This window comes from Vanellus vanellus, assembly GCF_965231255.1.
Source record: "Vanellus vanellus genome assembly, chromosome: 1".
Classification (NCBI taxonomy): Eukaryota; Metazoa; Chordata; class Aves; order Charadriiformes; family Charadriidae; genus Vanellus; species Vanellus vanellus.
In genome coordinates, this window is record NC_138905.1 from 83518293 (window position 1) to 83532871 (window position 14579).

General features: G+C 42.8%; 1 protein-coding gene across 1 annotated transcript in view; it reads left to right on the forward strand.

Moving 5' to 3' along the window:
- Window positions 1-10807: 10807 nt before the first annotated feature.
- The window catches only part of ANO2 (anoctamin 2), a gene marked incomplete at its 3' end in the record, with an annotated part of 184944 nt that continues 181172 nt past the window's right edge, over window positions 10808-14579 (forward strand). Inside the window, exon 1 of the mRNA XM_082495320.1 lies at window positions 10808-11223. Within this exon, the coding sequence (XP_082351446.1) occupies window positions 10861-11223 (363 nt within the window). The 5' untranslated portion in view covers window positions 10808-10860. The remainder of the gene's footprint in view (window positions 11224-14579) is intronic.

Sequence of the window (14579 nt, forward strand, 5' to 3'; positions counted from 1 at the left end):
AATTATCATTGGCAAATAAAAGTCCTTTCTCAGATGGTATTAGTTATCAACAACTTTTCTTCCCAATACATTGCTTAAATTGTAAGGTTGAAGGCTAATCAGGATCCATCACCTGTTCTGATTAGACAGTTGATTACAAGATAATCCCCTGAATATTTCATGCAGGAATGACAGTGCTGCATCCAGGCAGTAAGGTAACATGAGTAGGTAATATAGAGCCTTAAAAAAAGGTTTCTGCACTTACCTCCTACCTGGAAGCACTGTAAAGCTTTGCAGATATAAAGACACTCTTCCCCACAGAAACCACCTCCAAGATAGTCTAATCCTTGAATAACTTTTTGGACAGAGCTGTCTCTGTTGTAGAGCCCTGGTTTTGCGTTAGCTTTTTTTCTTCCTCTCCTCCACTCTCCCTCTCCACTGCCTTCTGGGGAGTTAGGACAAGATATGTCTGTTGTTACGCTGCTTGTTGAGGCATTATGGAGCATGAAGACAAGATGCTGAAGTTCCAGCAGAGAACTGCCATGGCCTTTCAGGTCATGGGAGTTTTTCCTTTTTTCCTCTCTTTCCTCCGTGAAAGTAATCACCGAAACAGAAGGTCTAGCTAATTAGCTTCAGTTTGTGGTTTGCTTACAGCAGGATCAAGCCAGGATGGAAATAGCTGCTAGTGCTGTTCACTACTTAAGCCAGTGCAGAAGCAGATTGTGCACACAATCAGCGTAGCCACATCCTATTAGCACTGACGCAACTTCCAGCCAAACCTCCAGGCATCATGGAAACACACACACACGGTAAGTTTATTCTATGCTTCATTGTTAATTGCTGCCTATGAAGTTGAATAAGTGGAAAAGGGGTGGGGAACAGAGAAAGGAATACTTTGAAAGGACTTATCTGTCTTCTTTCAGGACATTTTCAAAAAAACAAATAAAAAAAGAAAAATCTGTGGCCCAGGTTACATACAGACAGCTCAGAGATAAAACACGCAGAGTTCATTTCTTCTGAAGCCTAAGGCGTGCAGCTGTGGGTCAGTGTTGTGATCCATGTGGAAAAGACAATCACTAGGCAAATGTCTTGTGCTGGACTTCTGCTGTTTCCATCTGCATTTGCCTTATTGCAAAGCAACTGGGGGGAGCGAGCAATATCCATCTTAAGAAGACAATATGCAGCGGTGAGCTTTCAGTTCCCATATGCAAGGAACAAATCTGCTCAGTGCATAAAACCTTTCTGTTTGAGTTCCAAGTGTACAAGTTTAAAACAATGTTCAGTGTTGACATTGTGTCACTATTATTTTACTGCTACAGTCAAAAGCTCTGTGGTTGTTTCCACGTTATCTCACTGTTTCGGGGGCTGTAGCACTGCTGTGAATGCCAAACTATCATGCAGCTCACTGAATCCTACTATTTCAATGCTTTGCCATCCATTCCCCTTCCTAAAATTATTTGTATAGCAGACCACAGTGTGCAAAGAGAGCCATTAGATTTAATGCCTATTGCTGACCTTTGTTGAGTTATTCCAGTGTCCTTTTTCTATCTTGGGTCTTTCACTGTTGGACTTAGTCCCGATATATACTTTATGTCAGAAAAATCAGGTACTTTCTGTAATCTTTACGTGTACAGTAGAACTAAAAAACTCAAACAAACAACAGGAGGGGAGTCTGTAAAGTTACACATGCAGTTGTATTATGTAGATATAGCTCCATTAAGTCTTCGGGTAATGCAAACATTCATAAGGCATCTCAAATTTTTGTGTTTTGTATTGTGTGGTTCCCACATCTATCTCCGCAGCTCTGCTCCGTTTCCTTCATTCTTGACCATTCAGGTTCATAGTCTTCCACCCTTTAAGAGACTCTCTGGCTCATGGTGTGTGCCAGAGGTGAATGAGCATCTCCGTTAACGCAGGTACATTCTTCCTGCTCCTAGTGCTGAAAGTAGGGGGTCCTGTGTACAAGGATCTACCAAAGGAGCACAACCATAAGTTTTTACATTTGTGTCTAAGACCATAGCTATTTAGGTCAGTCAAAGCCAGGAAGGACCTGTGCTCCCCCTTGCCTGCCTCTGTCTGTTTGAGGTGCTGCAAAGCTGTTGTCTCTGCTAGCAGTTCAGGGGCAGACTGTCAGGGCCCAGAGCATGACCCCCTTCTAGGCCTTTCGTTGGCCATGTTAAAGAGTTTAGCTGGCTAAGTCCAAGGCCAGCTCCTTCACCAACCAGAGCTGTTTTGAAGAAAGCTCAAGTGAGCTGTCTTCCTTTCCCTTGGGAACTGCTTTTCAGCTGATGCTTTACCACTCACCCCAGCCTGTCCTACATTGCAGCTGAGCTACATCTGCACCTGGTTTTGGACCTTAGTCAGTTTGGCCCAGACTTGGACCCAGAGGCTCTGTTTCCCAGCTTGATCTTGGACCTGCCTTGTCACTGCTGCCTTGCTGGGGGATCACTGAGCTGTGTCCAACCCTGATCACTGTCTCCAGCCTTGACCCTGACCTGGACTTGCTGCTCTGCATCTCAGCTCCTTGCGAGCAGGGTCACTCACTTCTCTGCCACTGCTCTGCCACTGCTCATCCCCGTTGGAGCAGATGGTCATAGGCCGCCTTTTCCCTAAAATGATTGTAAAAGCATTATTATTGTCCTTTGTGTCAGTAACTCTTACTTTAAAGAATCAGTGGATATGCATTCACACAAAGGGTCAGAGGGTTATGGACAAGTCGCTCTTTTTGTGGCCTATTAACAGCTTCCTGAATCATTATAGTCTCAAAGTGCATGGTGATATGGGAAGAAGCTCAGCTTGTGCCAGGATTACTTCTTGTGCACAGCTCCACCAAACTCAACACAGCTGCAGCAGACTGTGATTCCCTCCATTGTGTCTTCAAGATTACCATTAATGCCTTTTAAGAATCACAGGAATTAAAGATAGAGAAGGCTTTCTGTATTGTCTCTAATGCTCTCTAATGCAGCATGGTACAAACTAAAGCAAATTTTTGATTAGAGGGTATGTAGCCTACCATGAAGAGGAGGAACTTAGAGGAAGTTTCTGGGAAATGGAAGTATAGGTGTGGCTTGGAGGAGGTAACAAGGGTTAAGACAAGGTCAGAGATGGAACAGTCCTGCTAAGGATTAAGGTAGACACCACAGCCCCACACAATTCCCTGACTACTTTCCATCTTCATCACATTGTCCTAGCCATACGCCCTGGGCTAACAGACCTGGGGAATGAAATTGGGGATTCAACCAAAGGAGGAAGAAGGGAGCTAGAAGCAGAAAACATAATTTTTCAGGTTTGCCACTTCCTATCTGTTCCCCTACATCTGAGTTTCCACCAAGAGACGTGAGATCCAAATTTGCAGCTTGCAGTTTGAATGCTTATGCAGTATCTCTCAGATTGCAGAGGAAGGGCAAAACCACCTATGAGAAGTCCTGGGTAAAACCTTTGACAGCCTGAGTGCATCTGCCTGTCTGGAACCTGTTCCAACATTCAGTTTTAAATGCCACAACCTAAGCCTCCATGATGCTTATCAAGAAGATGCTCTGCGTAGGAAACAGGGTCTCAGTTGCGTCCCTTTACATTTGGCCATACATAATACTGCTTCCCCTTTCCTTCCCAGCCTCCAGGATACGATCAGAGAAGAGTCTTTATAGAGAGAATGGTCTAATGCTGAGTTTAGTTATGGGACTGATTTTGGTAGAAGTAGTTAAATAGTAAGGGACTAAACATCTAAATTGTTCTTAAACCCTCCTGAAGAAAGAAATACAAGATAGCTGAAATTCAATGGTCAAACTCTATCCTTCTTTTATTCAAATAAGGAGTTTGAGAACACTGCACTAATCTAAATTATCTTTAATGAAACCTACTGGACCTTTTCCTTCAAGTAATATTGAATAAAGAATGGATTTCCTATGTAAAAATGTATTCCTAGACATTTCCTCTGGTGGCCTGTTTCCTTTACGCTTGACCAAGGCTTATTTAATTAACATGCATTCCCCTGCATCTGAAACTCTTTAATTGAAATATTAAATAATAAGCGGTATTTGAAGAGACAAGAGGTGGCAGCTTAAAAAAGAAAACTGCAGTGCAATGAAAATACTTGCGTACTTATACAGGTGTGACTGACTATTGAAATCAGCAACTGCATGTTCAGAACTAAGAAGTCATTAGCTTAGTGGGCATGTAAAGGACACATGTATAACCACGGTACATCTTCTTATTTATATATATTTCCTTTAAAGAACATATGTTTAAGTCAAGCTACATAGAAACTGTAAATGTAAGTAGGTGGAAGGAATAACAAATTTGCCAAACAATGCTCCAAAATTGCAGAAGTTTTTAACAGCCTTGCACAGGAGTCTGTGAGTACAGGTACTTCTGACTGTGGTGTCTTTCAGAAATGCAGCCCATTTCTGATACTTAACTGGAAACAGAGTTAATAAATGAAATCAGGCCAGTGTCTGTGCCCTGGGTGGCCAAACCATTTACAATGCAAGTGGTTGTGCCTATGATAATCTGACCATCTGGACCACTCAGATCGGATAATTGGCTGTTACTCAGGATTTAATACAGAGCTCCTAATTAGGTAGACACCCTTAATGCATATTTCACAAGCAGTATGGTCCTTTAATACACCCTCTCAGTCCTTCCACTTTTGGCAGTATGTGCAGCTTCTTCATCACTGCACTTTAGACGAGAAATGGGAAACTCAAACGGTAAGGTCAATTTGTGCACACATGGCACAACCCATAAGATTACAGAAAGATGAAGTAGTGTAGAGAGACTGTGTGAGCAAGTAGTTGATTACTGGCTGTGGGTTGGCGCTGGAACTAGAGCTGGTCTCTGATCTCTGTCCTGGAGGTACCTTGTCCTTGGAAATCATTTACAATTCAAAGAGGTTTGACTGGAGGGATGGCTTCCAGGCTATTTTTTCTAGAATGAGTGTAGGTCTTGAACACTTACTTTCCAGGTTGAATTCAAGATTCACTCTATTGCTGTTCTTGGGGGAAATATATACATATGTACCAAAGCTATGCATGTGTGCATGTATAAAAAATTTATATATAATGTGCATACATACACACACACAGCTTGTTTCTATCAATACTAATTCCTCGAGAATATTTACAGAATGAGAACATGTAAGGCCAGATGTTGTAAAGGCTTACAGGGTAGAATGAGGTCAGGCAGCATCTGAAGCAGAAGCCCCTGAGGCACTGCAGTACCACAGGCAAGCACTGTCAAATGTGCTCAACATGTTTTGATTCAGTCAGTTTGATTTGGGCAGATGAAAAGCTTTTGGGAGGAGTCTTCCGAATTCAGATATGGAAGTTGCATTTCCATCGAAAAACTTATTTTGACTGAAAGTCCCTGACTGCCTCACCTGCTTACCAGTGTCAGCCTCAGGTTCGTGACACAGTTTCTGGAGGTTGGAAAGCATAATGGAAATGAAATCATTTTATTATAAATTAAATGCAGATTTTTTTTTCCTAGGCGCAGTTAAAAGGACTGGGAAGAAAAAAGGTCTTTAATTGACTGTGCAAAGGTCTTGTGAGATATCCCAGGCTTAGTCTGAAAATACTGGAGAAACACTCTTTGTAGCCTTTGGGAATGAAACCTTCACTTATTAATTATTTTCCTTAGAGTTTCCCTTGTGGCATCATTATGTGCTTCATTAAAGCAAACCAAGTGCGAGTCTCCTTGAGAGATCAGAAAAAGAAGATTTGTGAGTCAATCTACAGTACTGTTCAAGTGCTGCAGGACCCTAATCCATTATTGATAGAAAACATAAAAATAATTTAGGGGTCAGGGCCCCCCTTCTCCAAGCATTTCCTTCTTTACCATTTTACTGGCTCCTCTCTTAGCACATGATTGTGGGTAAGTAGATTCAGCCTGTGTAGAGGGCACAGAAGATTAGCAGTAGGACACAATGTCTGTCTTTGACTCTTTGGAAAGAAAGAAAGAAAGAAAGAATTCAGTTAAATAAGAGGGAAATATGATTTTGAGATTTTATCATTTCCCCCTGCTCCCCTGCCCCCCCCCCCCCCCCCCCCCAAAGACAACGTTTTCATTATCACCACTTATAAGAATGGATTTATTTGAAGATTTGAAGATGATGATCACTGCACAACTGTATAGGTATCCTGCATACAGCCACCTCTTTCAATGCTCTGTCTTTTGAGATGCAATTTAAAGCATTTCTGCCACCAGTTGGCTGTTTCAGCAATGCAGGAGAAACACTCTTCAGTCACATGAACACTGAGCAAGAGACACAGCTGTTTCTGCCTTCAGTCTTCCCCTGCCTCCACCACCACGAGGAAGGTGTGGAGTAAACTGCTCAAACTTCCCAGCGCTTTCTGTGGCAGAGAAGGATGAAATTGCTTCCTCATAACACAGTGCAGCAGACTGGAAAGTAACCATACTACACTGTTGAAGCTTCTTGTTTCCTTAGACAGAAGGTGAAAGTAGGAGAAGAGAACTGCAGGATTACCAGTATGGTCTAGTACGAAGGCAAGAAGAGATACTATGGCTGTAGTGTCTCTTGGATATGCAGGAGCTGACGAATATTCCAGTTATTTCTTCTTCCTGGGGAAGACAAAATTTCTGACTGGAAAGGCATGGTGCTTCGTGTCTTTAGTAGTAGCAGGGCTGATTGTGTGGACAGATGGGTCTGCTACACCTACGTCTTCTCTCTGGTAGAAAACACCAATGCTTGAAGGACTCTGCCATAGTTTTTCACTCCAATAAGATCCTCAAAGAAACTATGGGTAAAGATCAATCAACCCCATTTCAACTACAGCACCACTAGAGGGGGAAAGAGTATGAAACATTTGTATGTTCAAAGAGTTTCTGTACCCATTATTTTTATCCTCCTTTTTTTCACTGTGCTACTGCCTGTATGGGATTGACTTTCTGCATTTCCTACTTGTGACCAAGCATTTTTCTCATATTCTGTTGTTGCTGTACACTGTGCTATGGCAGGTATACAGCTAACCAATGGTGGTGGTGGTGGTGAACAGGGGATGTTGTGTAACTCCCGACCCCCTCACCCCTACATTATGCTGCATTGTGACTATGTAATTTGTCAGTACATGAGATTGGGAATACCTCTAAAACTAAAGGGTTCAAGTCATTAGTCCCTCAAGCCAAAACTTGTAGGCATAAACTTAGATGTACTTTATGAGAATTTCACACCATTGCATGTCCGAAAGTTAAGAGTTCTTAGGGCAGAATGACCATTAGCCAGAAGTTTGGATCTGTACCTGATCTCACTAGATTTGGTCACATCACACTAGAATGGAAACACAGTCCATTTCAGGCTTAGTTGTAAGCTGTAAGAAAATGTGACTCAGTTCATTTGTGGTGATTTGGCTTCCATCTGGCTTGAACGCTGCACCCATAGAACCGGGGTACAATCACTTAAGACACATAGTATACTCATGTCCTGGGAGGTGCTTTGGTAGCTGCAAAGCACAGAATTTCCAGCTCCTAACCTCGTGAATGAAGTGCAGGAGTGCAAGCGTTATTGACCAAGCAGGGTAGGGCTGAGCTAAGTGCAGTGTTGTATCGTTGTTCCCCCTTCCCCAGCAGTTCACACAGGTAAGTACCCGCTGTTCCTGTGCAGTTGTATGCACCACTCTCCATTTACTGAAGTGCAGCATCTGAAGTTGAATACTGTCTATTAACTGCCTTATTTCGTGTTCCTTTAGGGAACTACCTGCACAAAAACTGCTTTATATTACAATACTTATCTCTCATTCTCAGACTTTCCTCTAGCCTCCTCACACCCAACTCTGAACAGACAGAAGACGGCAAAATCAGAAAGGAACTCTTTTTCAGCATACAACAGCAAATACCTCACAGTTCCTCAAAACCGGACTTCCTTTCACAGCAGCAGGACCAATGGAGCTTTTGAAGCACCAAGCTGTATGGAGTCCTTCAGTAGTTCTGTAAGTAGGATTTTATGTTCATTAACCTACCTCTAATGCCTTTGAGATGAAGAAGAGGCTTGATGCAGGGTGAGCAGAGCATTGCGCACTCTTCCTGTGTGTCAGCAAATCCACCCTGTGCTGGGAAAAGTGACTATGCAAGTAAACCGACACTACAGTAGGCTCTCTAAGTGTACAGCAAGAACTAATGGCTACTCTAGTAGTCTCACGAAGCTTTTCTTAATTACTTAGTTCAGCCCAAATCCTTCAGAACAGGAATAGGATGATTGCTGTTATGCCTAGTGTAGGAAAAGATATGCAGGAAAACACATGACTAAATTGGCAATCCCTGTGCCCATCCCCTGGCCCAGCACATGCCCAGGTGTTAGTGTGGGCTGGATTGGAAGGTGGAAATGTAGTGTGGCTGCGGTCTTCAGAGCAGAGCTCTTGTCAGATGAGAGACCGCTTGGGATATGTTTGTAGTGATATTGGAGGACTAGAATAAAATTGTCATGAAATGCTGATCCTGCCTTCCCATTTTCTTATTGCTTGGTGTGCTGGCTACTTGTCTTGGAGATGTCAAGAAGCAATGAATGTGGGACTGAAAACAATAATTTAAATCACTGATTCTGACTTTTATGATGGTTGTGAGAGGGAAGGAGAGAAAGATCTTGACAGTTGCTTCAGTGATGTTTTGCAAATTGCGACTTATTTGTGTTCCTTCCTAATAAGATCTTCTTGTGTCAGAATGTCACGTGGTTAGGAAAGCAGTGCAAATTTAGGGCCAGAAAATATCCTTACTGAAATCTGTCGGAATTTTGGTTTGCTATCCTCATAATAATGGGAATACCATTTTGCTGCCAAGAGTGAGGAAGAGAGTCAACAGAGAGGGAGGGAGACAGAGGCATTGTTTTATCTCCTCATCGTTTTATTCTGTGTAACTCCAGCAACATCAAATGTTGCTATGGTGCTCTCTCAGGTGGCTGGGATGTGGCAGCTGGCTACGCACAGGTAATAAACAGGAAAACCTCTTCGCGACTTTTCATGTTCTCCAACCTCCTTGTTCCCTCTCCCACGTTTTGTTTGTGTTTCTTATTTCTGCCCACACTTGCCAGTAAGGGAGGAGAGGATGCTTAGAGCTCATCTTCTCTAGAGTCAGCTAATGCATTGCGTTGTGCCAGTGACCTGGCAGTGGTGACATCATTACTTCTGCGCTGTATAGCGTGAAACTGTCTGGAAGAGAGACTAGAAAACTGCAACGGGTTTTTCTTCACTGTGGCGGAGATGGATCCAGGAGGTTTGCATGGACTGCCTGTGAGTACTATGTGAAAACATATCTAACAAGGAAATGGGGAATTGCAGTAAAATGCTATCTCCCAAGCAGTTTTATACTCTGCCAGATTGTAGTGTTGAGTGTAAATTTAGATATGCCTAAAGGGACTATATATACACTTTACGCATAAAGTGTGTGTTAAGTGTAATGTGCAGAACAGATTAGTTGGTGATAATTTCATGAAAGAATGAATGATATAGTATGCATATAAACACAAGTTTTATTTAGTGATATGGTGACTTCAAGCTACTTTGTGGGAAACTAAGTGAAGCAAAGCAATGAAAAACAAGAATTTAGGAGATGTTGGTGCATATAATAATACACAAATTTATATAATATCTTCAAAAATTTGTGTTGTGCTAACAAATGAGAAAATTGCTATGCAGTATGCTTAGTTAACTTTGCATTCAGGACTAGCAGTGCATGTAATGGAAGGGGAGGTAGGGAAAGAAAGAAATCTGTAACTGGTACCTTTCAAGATTTTGCTTGTACAGCCACCTATGGGAACCATAAATGTCTACAATCAGGTTATGAGCTGATTGCTTTGGATCAGGTTAACCCTACTTGTTTGCTGGTATGCTGTTCCCCAGCCACTGGAGAGCTGGAATCACTCTAATGAATGACGCTGTAGGGAGCTCTGTGAAGGGCTTTAAGATACAGCATTGAGATGGAAACGGTGGTTGGTAACAGTTTTGGAAAACATGGGCTGTCTTACTAAATGAGAACGGAAAGTGAATGACATACATGTGTTAAACATGGGTGCTGCAGAATTGCCATCCAAGCTGGGGTGCGAAGGTGGGGGTTAGTACTGGAGCAGCTTCACCACAGAAGAGTTCATATAGTGGAGACAAGGAAGCAGGGATGGTCCAAGGGGTTGACTGAACACAAGATAGGCTATTTGAATGATTTTTAGTCATTCCTTTTTCAGCATTACTGGTCAGTCACATAGTCTTTTCATAATACATTAAAACATAGGTCAGTTAGCATTGTTAGCCATCCATGGGCCATATCCTCTCTAATCCCTGGTATTTTCCAAAGTGTTTCTCTCCAGCCCTACCCTTCTTGCTCTTGTACTACATTGAGGATGTTTCTCCCGTTCTAACTCAGATTAGTTTCTTCCCTTTCTTTCCTTACACAGCTTTTTGCTTCTCTCCCCTGCCCAGCTTTGCCCCACAGCACACCCTTTCTCACATCCCTGTCTGTAACATGATCCTTATCCTCACTGCTCCATCTCATTTCATAATGTGTGTGTCTTCTCCTGTATGGATTTTGTACATGCAGGAGGACAGAGAGACAGCGTCGGTGTGTGCCTTTGTACCCGCCCATCTGGTAGGTAGGCAGATATCCCATGCGTTGGGATAAGGCCACTATCTTTAGCCATTCTCCTTTGTTTTTGGTCGGAGGAGGTCAGCATGACTTCATCTGGTCTGCAGTGTGCATGTTTGTAGGCCATACCGACCCCCATCTGACCTCCAGTTTTGACTCTGCACCACTTTACGTGCTTGTGGGGGAGATAGACCCTGGGCCAGACTTCTTCTTGGGCTTTTTGGCTTTCTTGTCTGTGAAACTCATGTGTTTCTCTCCCAGATTATAAACAATTACCTGGACGGGACACAAGGAGGGGCCATGGACAAGGCGTCCCCGAGTGGCATGCATTTCAGGGACAGCAGGAGAAAGGTCGACTACGTGTTAGCCTACCACTACCGAAAACGCCTCGCTCAGCACCCACCAGGTGTGGGCTCACCTGAGCCGATGCACAGATCTGCCTCCTTGGCCCTGGTTTCGAATGGAGGGACTGAGAAGGGCTGTGCTGAGCCACAGCAGCAGGACAGTGGCAGGCGTGTCCCACAGGAGCAGCCAGGGCCGCCAGGGGTGGAGGTGATTGAGCTCAGCCCGCTGGACGCCCTGGAGGAGGAGAAGCGGCTGCAGCGGGAGGAGTACGAACGCAACCTGTTGGAAGCGGGGCTGGAGATAGAGAAAGACCCTGAGGTAAGAGGGGGAGAGTTGCTCCTCGTGCGCGGTGCTGTGTGCCCTGATGGGTAATGGCTGCTTCGGTGTCAGAGGTGGCTATGTGCAGGATGTAACCATGGGCAGGCCGGGCTGGTGGGACAGCTCGGTGGTGACTGGGTTCCAAGGCATGGCTGCCTGCTCTCCCTGCCTTCATTCCTACCCTGCACTAATGTTAACTGGGAGGCATATCACACCTGTGCTGACTCTTAAAAATAAGAATATATGCCGCTTTTCTTCTAATACAGCCCCACTGACTCCCCCACTGTCACTACTGCAGCCACAGCATGTGTAGGATGTCCTGGAGGTATGTGTCACGGCCAGCTTGAGGAGCTAATCCTGAAGACAGTTTGTTACTGCTGAACAATAGTTCAGCACTGAACACCCCGGGGTCAAACGCTGCCGCTATGGCAACCCTCAATTAGGGATCTGCAGAAATATGCTGTACAAGCTATTTTATATGTGCCTAAAATATGGCGTGAAGCCAAGAATAAGATGGTGGAGGTGTTTCTGTATTGCTTGGTTCTTACTGCCTGGGAAATACATGGTTGCTATTGCTGATCAATACTGAACATCATTTCAGTCTTACTTCAGCAGAAAACATATTTCTTTATCTAAATGTTCTTGTGGCATGCACTGAACACACTTTTTTAACCAAAAAAACTGTGTTTACATTTTAATATTTTTAAAATGAAGGAAGGCTCTCTTAAGTAATTTGCTGGAATACAAAGCCCTGTTAGACATGTCATATTTCCTCAGAATAACTCCATGATTTTCAGTGTGGCTCTTAGCTTTCTTCCCAGCCATAATTTTGTGTCATTTTCTTCATTCCACCCACAAAATGAACAGCTCCTAAGCTGCAACAAGACACTACCAGGTTTTAATGTATTTGTTCTCACTGTGTGTGCATGATGTTGGAAAGCGCTATGATCATATCAGCTGGGAGCTGTGGTTAGGTTACTTGACTGCAGCCAGTCAATCAATTGAGCACAGGTCTTCCAAATCCCATGTTGATGCACTGACCGCTGTGCTATCCCTCTGGACCTCTTTGAAAGCCATGGGTATTTAGATCTGTTGAAGGGAAGTGCCCACTGGGTTCTAGTTTTAGGTGCTCTATTGTTTTTGATACCAAATTTAGAAATCTTAGGGCTTCTTTTCAGAGGTGCTGAGAACTTACAGTTCATATTACTTTCAGTGCAACCAGTCAACACTTACAAAATGTGGACCAAATTGCAGATGCAGACTGCATCTGAAAATTTGAGTCTAGCTGACTTGGCATAGTGTACACATGTTAAATCACTGGCAGGAATAGAAAGAAATAGAAAGGCCCTTTTACTCAATGTTTTCCTTGCTCATTTTGCTGAGTTGCAGGTGGCTATGGGTTGCATTTCACTGCATAGCCTGGCGGAGCCATCCTGGCACTGAACAGAAAAAAGTGGTCTCAGACCTTGATTCTTTTATGATAAGCATTGGGGTCAAGGTTCAATACTGCTAACAGATGACTATCTTACTGCTGTGATTTTTATGACCAAATTGCATAAACCCCATGAGAGGAGCTGTTTTTGGAGGCTTCTTTCAGTTCTGAATTTCATAAGAACTTGAAAAGTCTAGCTGAAGATTTGGATTTATTTGACTCATTACTTACCCAAAGTCCAGCTGGATTCAAATTCTGTTTCGTACCCCTTCCAAGTGTTGACACGCTCTCTTAAATAGTATACAAAGTGATAAATGGTGTCATAGAGAGCTGATCAAGGAAAAACTTTATGTCACGGCTTTCCTTCTGAAGAGGAAAAGTCTTTATGTAAATGAACTGGAAAGTTCTGAGGAAATTATTTAGTGACCAGTTCTTTTATGGGAAAAATTAAATTATTTTGAAAATTACAAAAAATGCAATCCCATCACTTCTGTATCTGTATACGTGTATTTATGTAGTTACTCCTGCCCCACCCCTCCCACACCCCCCAAGCTGTCTAATCAAAAGGCGAAAGTTTTTTTCCCTCCAGAATCTCCTGAGAAAGTGGAAGGGACTATGCATTATACTTTTTCTTCCCTGCCCCAGACATGTGGCTTTTACTTCCTTTTATTTTTCTCACTTTCTCACTGTTTTTTTTCTCCTGTTAGTTAACTCAGTTAAAACGTGCTGAAGCTGCTGTCTGTTATCTTGCTGTGAATTTCACGAAACATGTTGATCAGGCACATGTGAAGGGTGCAGCTGGCCTTATATGTTGGTTAAAATTGTATGTTGAGCTGATATGAGAACAACTTCTGATTTTAGTCCTGGTAGAACTATTTGTCTATAGATTCATTAAACTCAGAACAATCTTAATCACAGCATGCTCTATTTTTGGTGTATAACAGTAGACGTTCGATTACTACATTCCTAGTGGTGTATGCTGAACATGCATGTTTTGATTTTTTTGTTTCAGTGCTAGTATAACAGGTGGATCTTTTTCATATAGTATTCTTGGAAGTTGAGGCATATTCTGTAATACATATCTCACTCTTGCCATATGTCCTGGACCAGGTCCTAAGATGAGTATGACCTTCTATTCAGAGGGCTGGCTGCCCAAAACAGTTTGTGCTGCAGCTCCTGTCTGAGGGATTCCACTTTTGGTTAGAACAGGCCTTGGTTTCCCTACCTTATGTCACCTGCATAGGGTCCTGCAAAGAAAAATATTCTTTTAAGAACAATAAGATATCCTGAACACAATCTTTTTCCTGAAACAGCATCATTTTTAGCTTGAAGCAGTAGCAGTGGAAAGGAAGAGGACAAAAGGGTATCTATGTCTGCGGTCTTCAATGAACATCTCTGCACTGTCCTTTCTAGGTGGCCTATTAGTAGCTGTACAGCTAAAAAAATTATCTGTGATACAGCCTATGTAGTTATGGTTCTTGTTAATCTCGTTCAAGAACAAGCCCACCCTACCCCACCCCCCCCAAAAAAAAAGAAAGGGATCAAGCCATTGTCCTCTGGGAGTCATGAAGGATATATTCACTGAGTAATACAGCTGACTCAGCATTTAATGACTTCTAAGGGCACCTGTCGTCTTGTCGCTGGAAATTTCCTTAATTTGTGATCTCAGTTAACCCTACTTTGTAAAAGCTGTAAGCTTGAATAATCTAAATGAACTAAGCACAGCATCTTTTTGCATTGGGCTACTCAGTCTACTAACCTCACAGGATATTTGAGTTCTTTTCTAAGTTGCTTTTGTAGGCTAAAAATACTTAGATGTCAGGAAGTTCATCTCTAGGAACACAGGATAGCATTATGACAATTTAAAAATCTTTATTTCTGTACCTATCTTTTTGAAAAAGTGGGAATTTCCATGATGTTAATA